Source organism: Leucoraja erinacea, chromosome 22, assembly GCF_028641065.1.
Source record: "Leucoraja erinacea ecotype New England chromosome 22, Leri_hhj_1, whole genome shotgun sequence".
Lineage (NCBI taxonomy): Eukaryota > Metazoa > Chordata > Chondrichthyes > Rajiformes > Rajidae > Leucoraja > Leucoraja erinaceus.
In genome coordinates this window covers 31,247,605-31,262,195 of record NC_073398.1, presented here as the reverse complement: position 1 = coordinate 31,262,195, position 14,591 = coordinate 31,247,605, and the positions used below count along the sequence as shown (strand labels likewise).

Genomic DNA, 14,591 nt, shown 5'->3' with positions numbered 1-14,591 from the left:
GTTATATGTTTAAAAACACAGAATGTGGTGGGGGCCTGGAAAACATTGCCAGGGGTGGTGGTGGAGGCCGATGCAATAGTGGCTCTTAGATAGGCACATCATGGAACCGCATGGAGAAGTGGGATTATGGATCATGTACCTGTAGGCAGGTGAGATCAGTTTAAATTGGCATTGTATTCGGAACAAACCGTATGCCCGATACTTCAATGTTTTTAAATGGAAGAAATACCTTATCTTTTGGCCATCATTTGGGAAACACAAGCCACAATACTAGTTCCGTTCCAGAGAACGCAGTTTTTGTAGCACGATGGAATAGAGCAATAATAAGCAATTATAGATCGCAAGTACTAATGACACATTAACAACCCAAAACATTAGTTAGCTAATTAGAGAGGAGAAATTAAGTGATTTAACTGTAGCGTTTGTGACTATTGGCTGCTTTAAAAGAATCAATTTGTTTCCAAGAGCCAATTTGTAATTACTGGCAATCAAACTCTTGAAGGAACAAGGGCTAATGGAGACTGTAACCCCTCCCCCCCCTCTCCCTACATGGCTCATGGGGTTGGGAGCAACCCATGGGAGAGGTCACTTAAGAGAGCAAATGTGGTGGATTGAAGATAAATGTTGACTAGACTTCAAGTACTCATGAATCATGAAGATAAGATATCTGGGGCAACACAGTGGTGCTGTGGTGGGGCTGTTATCTCAAAGAGCCATAGACCAGGGTTCGATCCTGACTACGGGTGCTGCCTGTACACAGTTTGTACGTTCTCTCCGTGACTTGCGTGGGTTTCATTCAGACCGAAGATGGATCTCAACTTGAAACGTCATCTATTCCTTTTCTCCAGAGATACTGCCTGGCCTGCTTAGTTACTCCAGCATTTTGGCTCTTTCCGTGGTCAATCAGCATCTGCAGTTCCTTGTTTCAACATTTACGGAGGAAATTGACAGGCGACAATTTGGGTCAGGACCCTTCTTCAAAGTTCAAGGTTCACATTTATTTGTCACGTGCACCAAGTGAGGTACAGGGAAACGAGTTACCATGCAGCCATACAATTAAAAAGAACACAACACACAATAGAATTCAAAATTTAGTAGCTTACGAGCCGAGAGCAGTTGACCAGACGAGACATCACATGGGCACAAGAATTAAACAAGGCTGATCTCCCATTTGCCAACACTTTAATTCCCCTTCCAATTCCCACACTGACCTTCTGTCCTGACTCCACTGTCAGAGTGAGGCCAAATGCAAATTGGAGGAACAGCACCTCATATTTTACTTGGGCAGTTTGCAACCAGTCTGAAGAAGGGTCCCGACCCAAAACGTCACCCATTCCTTCTCCCCAGAGAAGCTGCCTGTCCCGCTGAGTTACTCCAGCTTTATATGTCTATGTTCGGCATGAATATTGACTTCTCTAACTTCAAGTAACGCTTGCATCCCCTCTCTCTATCCTTCCCCCACCCAAATCATCGTACTAGTTTAAAGTAGTCTTGTTAAGTCACATTGTCTTCAACTCATTTTCACCTACCACAGCAAGCCACAGCCAACAATGGCCTGTTTCATTTATCCTCATTACTTTTTGGCATATTTTTCAATATCTGCATATTGTTCTATATCTCTCTCTCTCTACATCACTGTCTATATCTCCCATTTCCCTTTCCCCTGACTCTCAGTCTGAAGAAGGGTTATCTTCCATCGAACGTGTCGAAAGACAGGCAGCTCGATTTGTTACTAACACCTATGAGAGAGAAGCGAGTGTCACCAAACTTCTGAATTCTCTGGGGTGGAACCCTCTCCAAGACAGACGTGAATTCACGCTCACCGTTTGACCTGTTTTTACAAAATGTTAAATGGTCAGCTCGACATAGACTACAAGACCTACACCAAACCCAAACCAATTAGGAGCAGACGAGGGCATTCGATCCAACTTGTGATCCCATCTACAAAGACAGATGTGTACAGCAATTTGTTCTTCCCCCGCACAATTAAAGCATGGAATAATCTCCACCCAACTATAGTTACCCAACCAGATGCAACTCTTTCTTCCCAATAACCCTTTCTGGCTTAAGCCCTCCCTTCACCACCTCCAATTTAAATTCCTTTTGGAATATATTGGAGGACCAAGAAACCAAGAACCAACCAAGAACCAAGAAGGGTCTCGACCCGAAACGTCACCTATTCCTTTGCCCCAGGCATGCTGGGTGACTTCATTTTTTTGGTGCCTATCTCCGGTTTAAGCCAGCATCTGCCATTCCCACCATCACATAAACTGGTCCGTCGATGCACTTCACGGAGAGGGGATCATCCCACCCTTCCCTGGTTTGGCCGAAGCATGATCCCAAAGCCTACGCCATTGCAGACGCCTGCCGGTGCCTGCAAGTACCATTGGGGTTGGGCAATCAACAAGGGTGTTGAGACCTCTTCCCATATCCTGACAACAAGAAACAAAGGAGGATTATTCTCGACACATTTTGCTAGCGGAGGCCAGGAATTCCTGACACCAATCCCACAAAAAAGGGGGGCAATAACTTTGATCATGCAAATACATTGTGCTTCACAAGAGGTGTTGTTTCATTAATCACTGTGCTGCCTAATTCGGACGGAAAGTACAAGGTTTACTTGGGGGGGGGGGGGGGGGGGGGGGGGGGGGGGGGGGGGGGGTGGGGGGGAGTTTCAAATAGGAATTTAAACATACAAGTTAAATTTGGAATCTTTTTTTGAATCTTCGCCCAGATAAAGACAGAAAGGAAAACAGTTTAATTCCCTGCAAAGGAAATCTATTGTTTCCACCGGTTCCCGCCACCTCCCAAGAAAAAAAAGTTGAAATGTATGAATTCTGGAACATTCTTTTCCATCTGCCCCTTTAATGAATAGGTTGCTGTCCCTTCTCACAAGCTGCCAGATTGAGGCTTACATTTCAGTTCAAGAGCAACATAAAAATTACTGGAATTATTAAAATAAATAATCATAATAATTAATTAATAATAATAATATAATAATTATTATTACAACTGACACCATCAAAACTTGGGAAACTTTATAAGATTCAAAGCAATCGTTCAAAAGCTGCTGCCTCACAGCGCCAGAGAACCGGGTTCGATCCAGACTACGGGCGCTGTCTGTACGGAGTTTGTACGTTCGCCCCGTGACCTGCGAGGGTTTTCTCCGGGTGCTCCGGTTTCCTCCCACACTCCAAAGACGTGCAGTTTTGTAGGTTAATTGGCTTCTGCAACTTGTCCCTTGTGTGTAGGATAGAACTAGAGTGCGCGTGATCATTGGACGGCATGGACTCGGTGGGCCGAAGGGCCTCTTTCCGTGCCGTATCTCTAAAGTAAACCAGAGCAAAGACGGACAGATTGCATGAACTGGAAACACCGGGAACTGCAGATGCTGGGATCTGCGTAGAACACAAAGTGCTGGAGTAACTCGGTGGGTCAAGTCGCATCAGGGTAGAAGGCACGTGAATGGGGTTAGGAGGGAGAGATAGATCAGCCATGGTTGAATGGCGGAGTAGATTTGATGGGCCGAACGGCCTAACTCTGCTCCTATCACATAATCTTACAGTCTCTGGAGGACATGGATAGACAACGTCTCTCATCCTCTTCTGAGGTAGCTAGAGGATGGACACATACTATAGAAGAATGTTCAGTAGATACAGCATGCCTATCCCTGGAACATCCCATGGTCAGGTATATCCCGGGCTATAGATGAGCACATCCTATCTTATAACGCTTTATTTTCACACGTCCAAGACCAATTGCAGTTGGATGAACCTCATCCAGGACATCCAGTGGTTATGTACATCCTTTGACAGGACACACTGCAGGAAGTGCTTTGATCTTCAGTATCCTCTCCTCTGAATTTGTAGCAGGGACATTAGAGGTCTGGTTTTTATTTTTCTACAAATAGCAAGTAGAAAAATATCTTTTTTTGTTATCTTGCCCTAGTTGCCAAACCCCACCCCAACTTCTAAGACGTACATTGAACACGAACAGATCCTTCTCATCACGCTCTGCTTTGCCATGTACTATTTTCAGATGCCTGCTTTCCACGGGACACACACAGAGCTTTGGCTCCTGCTCCGAATCCATTGATGTATAGGAAGGAACTGCAGATGCTGGTTTACACCGAAGATAGTGCTGGAGTAACTCATAGAAACATAGAAATTAGGTGCAGGAGTAGGCCATTCGGTCCTTCGAGCCTGCACCGCCATTCAATATGATCATGGCTGATCATCCAACTCAGTATCCCGTACCTGCCTTCTCTCCATACCCTCTGATCCCCTTAGCCACAAGGGCCACATCTAACTCCCTCTTAAATATAGCCAATGAACTGGCCTCGACGACCCTCTGTGGCAGAGAGTTCCAGAGATTCACCACTCTCTGTGTGAAAAAAGTTCTTCTCATCTCGGTTTTAAAGGATTTCCCCTTTATCCTTAAGCTGTGACCCCTTGTCCTGGACTTCCCCAACATCGGGAACAATCTTCCTGCATCTAGCCTGTCCAACCCCTTAAGAATTTTGTAAGTTTCTAAAAGATCCCCTCTCAATCTCCTAAATTCTAGAGAGTATAAACCTAGTCTATCCAGTCTTTCTTCATAAGACAGTCCTGAATCAGTCTGGTGAACCTTCTCTGCACTCCCTCTATGGCAATAATGTCCTTCCTCAGATTTGGAGACCCAAACTGTACGCAATACTCCAGGTGTTGTCTCACCAAGACCCTGTACAACTGCAGTAGAACCTCCCTGCTCCTATACTCAAATCCTTTTGCTATGAAAGCTAACATACCATTTGCTTTCTTCACTGCCTGCTGCACCTGCATGCCTACTTTCAATGACTGGTGTACCATGACACCCAGGTCTCGCTGCATTTCCCCTTTTCCTAGTCGGCCACCATTTAGATAATAGTCTGCTTTCCTGTTTTTGCCACCAAAATGGATAAACTCAGCGGGACAGGCAGCGTCTCCAGAGAACCGGAATGGATGACGTTTCGGGTCGAGACCCCGCTTCAGTCTGAGAGTCAGGGAGAGAGAGACATAGAGATATGGATGGGTAAGGTGTGAAAACAAGAGATCAAAGGGGATGATGCTCAAGGAAAATGTAAAATGGTTCATTGGTAGCTGAGGGGAAGGTGACAACGAGGCACACAATCTAATATTTATTTGGAAGGACAGTGAAACCAATCGGAGAACTGGGGTAGGGGGAGGGACGGCGAAAGAGGAAAAGCTAGGGCTACTTGAATTTAATGAAGTCGACATTCATGCCGCTGGGGTGCAAGCTGCCCAAGTGAAATATGAGGTAGACAAAAATGCTGGAGAAACTCAGCGGGTGCAGCAGCATCTATGGAGCGAAGGAAATAGGCAACGTTTCGGGACGAAACGTTGCCTATTTCCTTTGCTCCATAGATGCTGCTGCACCTGCTGAGTTTCTCCAGCATTTTTGTCTACCTTCGATTTTCCAGCATCTGCAGTTCCTTCTTAAACACAAGTGAAATATGAGGTGCTGTTCCCCCAATTTGCATTGGGCCTCCCTGTGACAGTGGAGGAGGCCCAGGACAGAAAGGTCAGATTCAGATTCAGATTCAACTTTAATGTCAGTGTGCAGTGTACAGTACAGAGGCAACGGAATGCAGTTAGCATCTCCCTAGAAGGGCGACATAAATATGAGCAATAACTAAATCTATTTACATGCATACAGTCATAGTAGTTTTTTCCTAGTGGGAGGAGTGTCTGGGGGGTGGGGGGTGATTGGCAGTCACCGAGGTACAGTGTCGATTAGTGTAACAGCCGCAGGGAAGAAGCTGTTCCTGGACCTGCTGGTCCGGCAACGGAGTGACCTGTAGCGCCTCCTGGATGGTAGGAGGGTAAACAGTCTGTGGTTGGGGTGAGAGCAGTCCTCGATGACGCTGAGCGCCCTTCGCAGACAACGCTTGCTTTAGACAGACTCAATGGAGGGGAGTGAGGAACCGGCGATGCGTTGGGCAGTTTTCACCACCCTCTGCAGTGCTTTCAGGTCGGAGACAGAGCAGTTGCCATACCATATCTGTGATACAGTTGGTAAGGATGCTCTCGATGGTGCAGCGGTAGACGTTCACCAGGATCTGAGGAGACAGTATGTGAATCGGAAGGAGAGTTGGAGTATTTAGCAACCGGGAGATCGGAACCTGAGAGGCGGCCCTTGCGGCATTCGGTGAAATCGATCGCCAAGCCTGCACTTGGTCTGTGTCTCATTCATTGATGTAGTTTGCTTGAACAGCACTGACACCATTGGGTTAACTCTGCTCCTTGATAGTCCTGCTTGCCTTTTGGTTTTTGGAGTTTAACAGTGTGGAAACCCACAAATCACCGTTATTAACTTGGCTCCAATCCTGTCTTCATTAACCTGTACTTGGCAGAAGTGCAGTTACATCTGAATCGCTAATCTCTGAGACGCGCTGCAATTGTCCCCGAAATCGCAGTCGTGGCTCTGTTTAAAAGCAATTTCTGTATTCGCCCAAATTCAGCACTGCTTGATGTTGTTATTACAGCACCAACCACTTTCCAATCCCTGACCTGACCCTACGCTCGGTGGAGGTTGAATTAGCAGTTTGTGTATTTGCACCTCGTTCCAAAGCCTTAAGCATGTAATCCAGGCTGAATTCTCAGTGGAGCTTCTGTGAGATTGTATCCATTGAAAGCGATGGCTCCCCTGGTGCAATTTCAACACTGTGCCACACGATCTCATTCATCCAGCTCCGAGTCCAGGTGGACCTCACTTTAATGTTGCACCCAAAAGACTCCTCAACGCTGCCACGCTTGCAGTCAGATGTCATAAGGTCAGAAGGAATAGGAGTAGAATTAAGCCATCAAGTCTACTCCGCCATTCAATCATGGCCGATCTATCTCTCCCTCCTAACCCCATTCCCCTGCCTTCTCCCCACAACCTCTGACACCCGTACTAATCAAGATTCTATCAATCTCTGCCTTCAAAATATCCATTGACCTGACCTCCACAGTTCTGTGGCAAAGAATTCCACAGATTCACCAGCCTCTGACTAAAGACATGTATCCCACTCTCCTTCCTAAAAGGACGTCCATTAATTCTGTTAAGTCTAGATTTTTGTGCTCGAGTCTCCGGGGACGGACTTTAAACATTAGAGATACAGTGTTGGAACAGGCCCTTCGGCCCACCAAGTCTACGGTGACCAGCGATCCCCGTACACCAACACTATCCTACACACACTAGGGACAATTTGCAATTTCTTACTGAAGCTAATTAACCAACAGACCTGTACGTCTTTGGAGTGGAGGAGGAAACCGGAGCACCCGGAGAAAACCCACGCAGGTCACGGGGAGAACGTGCAAACTCCGCACAGACAGCACCCGTGGTCAGGATCGAACCTGGGTCGCAGACGCTGTGAGGCAGCAACTCTACTGCTGCGCCACCGTGACCTGAATCTTCAATGATCTGAGGCGACAGAACCTCCGCACAATTGTCTAGCATCGACTTGTTGATCAAATATTTACATTGGATTAGCTTTCCGCCGCCTACACGTCTTTTAATTAAGTGTCACTGGCATAGTTCATAGAAGGTACTTGCAGAGCAGTGAAGAAATTCACAGAGACTAAACCCATGACCCTGAATCATTTCAGTTTTCATAGGAGTACATTTTTGTCCAGCAGCTTTTATTAACCATGGGTAGTTAGCAGATTGGTTTCACTCAAGCACCTAACTTGCCCTCCGTTAGCCTTTATCTCATTTCCACTTTTTTAAAAATCAATTCAGCATTGATGTGCCTTGCATGTTGGCCTTTTACTGTGTTGATTCAAATTAACTATACAATGACTGGAAGGAGTCGGCAAGATGCGCTGCAGGAAGAATTGAGGCATAGGATGCTTCAGCCGATGTATACAGCTTTTCTCTTGGACTGCTGAAACAATTAAACTTTTAATCACGTCTCTTATGGATGTACATCAATAATCTGTGCTGTTAGTACATTAATACTGCACGGTTTCACATATGAAATTCAGGGGGTTTTTGCGTATTGACATTTTGCACGTGCTTTAGCCACATGGCTGAATCTTTTGACCCGTTGCACATTGATTTTATGCGGAAACAGGCCCTTCGGCCCATCGAGCCCGGGCCGACTAGCGATCTCCCCCATACATTAGCACTATCATACCATATAACAATTACAGCACGGAAACAGGCCACCTCGGCCCTACAAGTCCGTGCCGAACAAATTTTTTTCCCCTTAGTCCCACCTGCCTGCACTCGTACCATAACCCTCCATTCCCTCCTCATCCATATGCCTATCCAATTTATTTTTAAATGATACCAATGAACCTGCCTCCACCACTTCCACTGGGAGCTCATTCCACACCGCCACCACTCTCTGCGTAAAGAAGTTCCCCCTCATATTACCCCTAAACTTCTGTCCCTTAATTCTGAAGTCATGTCCTCTTGTTTGAATCTTCCCTATTCTCAAAGGGAAAAGCTTGTCCACATCAACTCTGTATACGCCTTCTTTATTCAGGGCGTAGATAATGTGACCAGGTCACAGGTAGAGTATTGTGTACAGTTCCAATCACCACGGAACAGGAAGAAATGAATTGCATTGGATAGGGTGCAGAGGAAGTTCACCAGGATGTTGTCTGGGACGGAGTGCTTTAGTTACGAGAAAAGGCGTAATAGTCATAGAGTCATCTACAAATTTGGACAAGTTGTCGAGCGGTCAAATAGACAGCAAGAAACTTTTCCCGATGACATGGAATCAGCTAGGCAGAGTCCAATGACCAAGTGTGAGTAGGTGTAGAGGTGGAGCTACTGATTTACAGCACCAGAGACCCGGGTTCGATCCTGATGACAGGTACAGTCTGTACGGAGTTTGTACATTCTAGATTAGATTCCTTTATTTGTCATTCAGACCTTTTGGTCTGAACGAAATTTCGTTGCCTTGCAGTCATACATATAATAATAATAAATAACAAAACACACAATAAACACAAATTTAACATCCACCACAGTGAGTTCACCAGGCACCTCCTCACTGTGATGGAGGCAAAAGTCTTAAGTTATTGTCTCTTCCCCGCTGCTTTGTGTGTTTTCACCTAACTTTTCGGTTTTCGTCCACATTCCAAAGACATACAGGTTTGTTGGCTAAATGACTTGGTATAATTGTAAATTGTCCTTAGTGTTAATGTGCGGGGATTGCTGATCGGTGCAGACTCGCTGGGCTGAAGGCCCAGTTTCCACACTATATGTCTCTGCAAATTGTCACATAGTGCGTAGGTCATTGGAAGTGCGAGGAAGCAGTTCTATTAGCTGTGCCAACCCATATTATAGTTTTATGGACGGCACAGACATGTAGCTGGCAGATCTGTTACCTCACAGCGGCAGAGACCCAGGATCGATCCAGACCTCGGATGCTGTCTGCGCGGAGTTTGCACGTCCTCCCTGTGACCGTGTGTGTTCTCACCGAGTGCTCCGGTTTCCTCCCACATCCCAGAGACGTGCGGGTTAAACAGCCCCGAACGCGTCGGGAATGGATGAGAAAGTGGGACCACAGAACTAGTGTGAACGGATGGCCGGTGTGGACTCTTGGGCAGAAGGGCTCATTTCCCTGCTGTTAGGAGGAGACGAGGAGAAATTTCTTCAGTCAGAGGGTGGTGAATCTGTGAAATTCTTTGGCAAGTCAGTGGATATTCTAAGGGCAGTGACAGATAGCTAGATAGATTGGTATAGGTGTCAGAGGTTATGGGGAGAAAGCAGGACAATGGGGTTAGGAGGGAGAGATAGATCAGCCACGTTTGATTGATGCAGGAAGATTGTTCCCGATGTTGGGGAAGTCCAGGACAAGGGGATCACAATTTAAGGAGAAAGGGGAAATCCTTTAGGACCGAGATGAGAAAAACATTTTTCACACAGAGAGTGGTGAATCTCTGGAACTCTCTGCCACAGAAGGTAACTAGTTCATTGGTTATGTCACTAGTTCAGAGGCCAGTTCATTGGCTATATTTAAGAGGGAGTTAGATGTGGCCCTTGTGGCTAAAGGGATCAGGGGGTATGGAGAGAAAGCAGGTACAGGATACTGAGTAGGATGATCAGCCATGATCATATTGAATGGCGGAGCAGGCTCGAAGGGCCGAATGGCCTACTCCTGCACCTAATTTCTATGTTTCTATGATTGAATGGTGGAGTAGACTTGATGGGTCGAATGGCCTAATTCTACTCCCATTACTTATGACCTTATGTGCCATTAAATTAAACCAAAGCTGAATTTTGACAATTATTTTGTTTCACATAATGTAAACTTTGTCCCCAAAAAAATGTGACAACAAAAGACTTTGTTTAAAAACCCCTGGGATTAACTGGAGCTGCTTGTTTATACATCATCATCCTCCAGATTTGCAGGAATTGATGTTTGCTCACAGGGAGGAGTTGAGCTGATCAGGCAGCCTGCAGTGCGGTAATCTTCTCGACATATTCCAGATGTAGATGGCTGCCGACCCTCCTGCCCATGGATTGTAAATTCTCTCAGGAGTTATTTACTACCATTTATAATCCGGGATGCCATGGCTGGCTAACCTCGGAGATATTACCAGAGAAGCAACCTCAGAAGTAAAGGCGCGACTTGAGAAGCAGAAAGTCAATTTTTAGTTTCTCACAGAGAGAGGCATCAAATGGAATTCACAAATCCCTCATCGATCTTTGTAAACAAGATGTTGAATAGTGGCGGCAGAATGGAGGAGAGGATGGGTGGTGGTGGTGGTGACATAGAAACATAGAAAATAGGTGCAGGAGTAGGCCATTCGGCCCTTCGAGCCTGCACCGCCATTCAATATGATCATGGCTGATCACCCAACTCAGTATCCTGTTCCTGCCTTCTCTCCATACCCCCTGATCCCTTTAGCTGCAAGGGCCACATCTAACTCCCTCTTAAATATAACAGTGGGCTGCCCGCCAGTGGTGGAGCATGGAGGTGGAAAGGCGGCTGCAGAGGGCAAGGGGACAGCGCGTCGAGATCGCGTGTGCCTCGACCCACTGAGAGAGAGACGCGCACACACACACACGCACACACACACGCACACGCACGCACACACACCAAGCCAATTAACCTGCAAACCAGTGCGGAGCCTTTGGAGTGTGGGAGGAAACCAGAGAAAACCCACGCAGGTCTGGCGCTGTAAGGCAGCAACTCTACCGCTGTACCTCCGTGCTGCCCACATCCTCAATCAGGGGATAATTCCTCGCTGGCTAATGACCTGGACTCTTATTAGTGTTCACATCCATGAATAAATAAATGATAAAGTTACTATTTTACTTTTTTTGAAACTTCAATGTTACGGAAAGTTTTTGTACAGATAGCAAATGGGGGGTGGGTGAGGAAGTGGGGTGGGGGGGGGTTGTTTGACTGAAGAAGGATTGTTTTATGGAGGTAGGAGTTGGGTGAGGAAGGCACTGACAAGGGGACGTCATTGATTGAAAATTACAGCATGGAAACAGGCCCTTCGGCCCATCGAGTCCACGCCGCCCACCAATCACCCACTCACACTGACTAGTTCTATGTTATCCCACTTTCTCATCCACTCCCTACACACTATGGGCCAATTTGCAGAAGCCAATTAACCTACAACTCTGTATGTCCTTGGGATGTGGGAAGAAACTGGAGCACCCAGAGAAAACCCACGCCGTCACAGGGCGAACGTGAAAACTCCACACGGACAGCACCCGAGGTCAGGATCGAACCTGGACCTCTGGCGCAGTGAGGCGGTGTGCACAATGAAGTTTTCAGGAAATGGCCCGACCTGAGTTAATGACTATTGAAGAGGGAGGAGGCGGTTGAGTCCACCCAATAATGACACATGGCTGCCAGGCAGTAATCGGAACGGTGCCACGTACAGGCAGCCTTGTGCCAAGGGAATGTGTGGGTGGCATCAACCACATAGGCAAAGGCTCCTGATAGATGGCAACCCACTCATGTGAGGACCAGTCCCACCAACAAGGGTTGGCAAGGAGCCAGTGTAGAGGAGACTCTGAGACAATTACATTTAAACGAGCGGCGCATTTAAAATGGCGCAGCGGTAGAGTTGGTGCATCACAGCGCCAGAGACCCGGGCTCGATCCTGACTATGGGTGCTGCCTGTACGGAGTTTGCACGTTCTCCTGCGTGGGTTTTCTCCAGGAGCTCCGGTTTCCCCCCACACTCCAATAGGTTAATTGGCTTGGTATAATTGTAAATTGTCCCTCGTGTGTGTAGGAGAGTAATGGTGAGCAGGGTCCGCTGGTCGGCGTGGAACAAAGGGCCTGTTTCCGCGCTGTACTCTAAACTAAACACTAAACAGTGCAGGTAGACAAATATATTGGAGAAACTAAGTGGATGCAGCAGCATCTATGGAGCGAAGGAAATAGGCAACGTTTCGGGCCGAAACCCTTCTTCTTCAGGGTTTCGGCCCGAAACGTTGCCTATTTCCTTCGCTCCATGGATGCTGCTGCACCCGCTGAGTTTCTCCAGCATTTTTGCCTACCTTCCATTTCCCAGCATCTGCAGTTCCTTCTTAAACACTAAACAGTGCAGCACATGAACAGGCCCTTGGGCCAGCGATGTCTGCGCCCAACATGATGCCAAAATAAACTAAAGATCGCCCAGGACTTTATTCCTTGGAGCACAGGAGGATGAGGGGTGATCTCAAAATAGTGAGAGGAATAGATCAGGTAGATGCACAGGATCTCTTACCCAGAGTAGGGGAATCGAGAACCAGAGGACATGGATTTAAGGTGACGGTGGAAGGTTTAATAGGAACCAGAGGGGCGACTTTCTTTTTTACATAAAAGGATGGTGGGTGTACGGAACGAGCTGCCGGAGTAGATAGTATGAGGCATGGACTATCACAACGTTTAAGAAGCAATTTGGACAGGTTTGATGAACTTGGGGAGAACGTAGGTGGGACTAGTGCAGATGGGACAAAGTACACTCTGGAGTTTAGTAGGAAGAGAGGGGATCTCATTGAAACATAAGATTGTTAAGGGCTTGGACACGCAAGAGGGGGGAAATATGTTCCCGATGTTGGGGGGAGTCCAGAACCAGGGGCCACAGTTTAGGAATAAGGAGCAAGCCATTTAGAACGGAGACGAGGAAACACTTTTTCTCACAGAGAGTTGTGAGTCTGTGGAATTCTCTGCCTCAGAGGGCGGTGGAGGCAGGCTCTCTGGATGCTTTCAAGGGAGAGCTAGATAGGGCTCTTAAAAATAGCGGAATCAGGGGATATGGGGAGAAGGCAGGAACGGGGTACTGATTGGGGATGATCAGCCACGATCACATTGAATGGCGGTGCTGGCTCGAAGGGCCAAATGGCCTACTCCTGCACCATTTGCCTTTTGTCTATTGGGACATGTTGGTCGGTGTGGGCAAGTTGGGTCGAAGGCTGTACGACTCTGTGATCATATCCACGAGTTGGACTGTCCAAAGTTGCAGCATTGCTGGATTTAAGAGAGAGTTAGGTAGAGCTCTAGGGGCTAGTGGAATCAAGGGATATGGGGAGAAGGCAGGCACTTGTTATTGATTGGGGACGATCAGCCATGATTTTCAATGAATGGCGGTGCTGGCTCGAAGGGCTGAATGGCCTCCTCCTGTACCTATTTTCCATGTTTCTATGTTTCATTGCAGTCAGAAGAAGCAAGTCCTTGTGCAACACACACACCTGTGCTTAGACTGGTACTTTACTCCATACATAAAACGTTATAACCCCTCCTTGTGTGATTTTGCGTTCGATTGCCTGCTGTTTAGGTTATTTTCCAGCGAGTTTCTGATAACACAAACACCGTTACATAGCTGGCGAAGGTGGTTTGACCAGTTCCCACCAGAAACCACAATAGTTGCAACAATAACCTGCTCGCCTTGTGGCGCGTTGACACCGTTATCTGAAACTGATCAGATTGACACAAAACTCCCATCCTGAACACGGCAAATATTCAATGAAAAGTCTCCACACTCACCCAGAAAACTCAAGAGGATCAGTAACCTCATCTTCACGAACGGGGACCCCCCCCGACTGGCCAAGTTGAATGGACTTGAGACTGGAATTGCAACCTCTGGGATTCGTTCGGTTCAGTTCAAGTTAAATCTTCACTTGGGGTTTTAGTTTGCTCGGGAGTCGCTTTCTCCAGCCAATTCTGCTCTTTCTCTCTTCCTTCCTCTCCTGGTTTACTCTTCCTCCCCGAGGGTGGTGAGTGTGAAAGAGTCCCGCCGTTGCTGCCTGCTTCACTGATGCTCACGCCGCCGCCACGGGAATGACAATAGCGCCAGCCCCGCTTGTAACACAAAGACATCTCCAGCGTGGAGCCTCCTCCTTAAAGGGACAAGCATCCCCCCTAAACCCTGTCTCCCACACGAACGCTATGCAATTGACTTTCTTAACCGAGCAATCGGATATTAATCGTGGTGCTGTGTGGAGACGGGACATAATATGGGAAGAATAGACACTTTATGTGTGGGAAGGAACTGCAGATGCTGGTTTAAATTGAAGATAGACACAAAAAAGCTGGAGTAACTCAGCGGGACAGGCAGCATCTCTGGAGAGAAGGAATGGGTGACGGGGCTGTCCCACTTGGGCGAC

The 14,591-nt window shown here is 47.1% G+C and overlaps 1 protein-coding gene across 2 annotated transcripts in view; it reads right to left on the bottom strand.

Annotated features, from left to right (window-relative positions):
* Window positions 1-14,292, bottom strand: part of podxl (podocalyxin-like) — a 78,364-nt gene extending 64,072 nt beyond the window's left edge. For both annotated transcript variants that reach the window (XM_055653392.1, XM_055653391.1), the window contains exon 1: window positions 13,972-14,292. In XM_055653392.1, the coding sequence (XP_055509367.1) occupies window positions 13,972-14,002 (31 nt within the window). In that variant the 5' untranslated portion in view covers window positions 14,003-14,292. The remainder of the gene's footprint in view (window positions 1-13,971) is intronic.
* Between the last annotated feature and the right edge of the window lie 299 nt (window positions 14,293-14,591).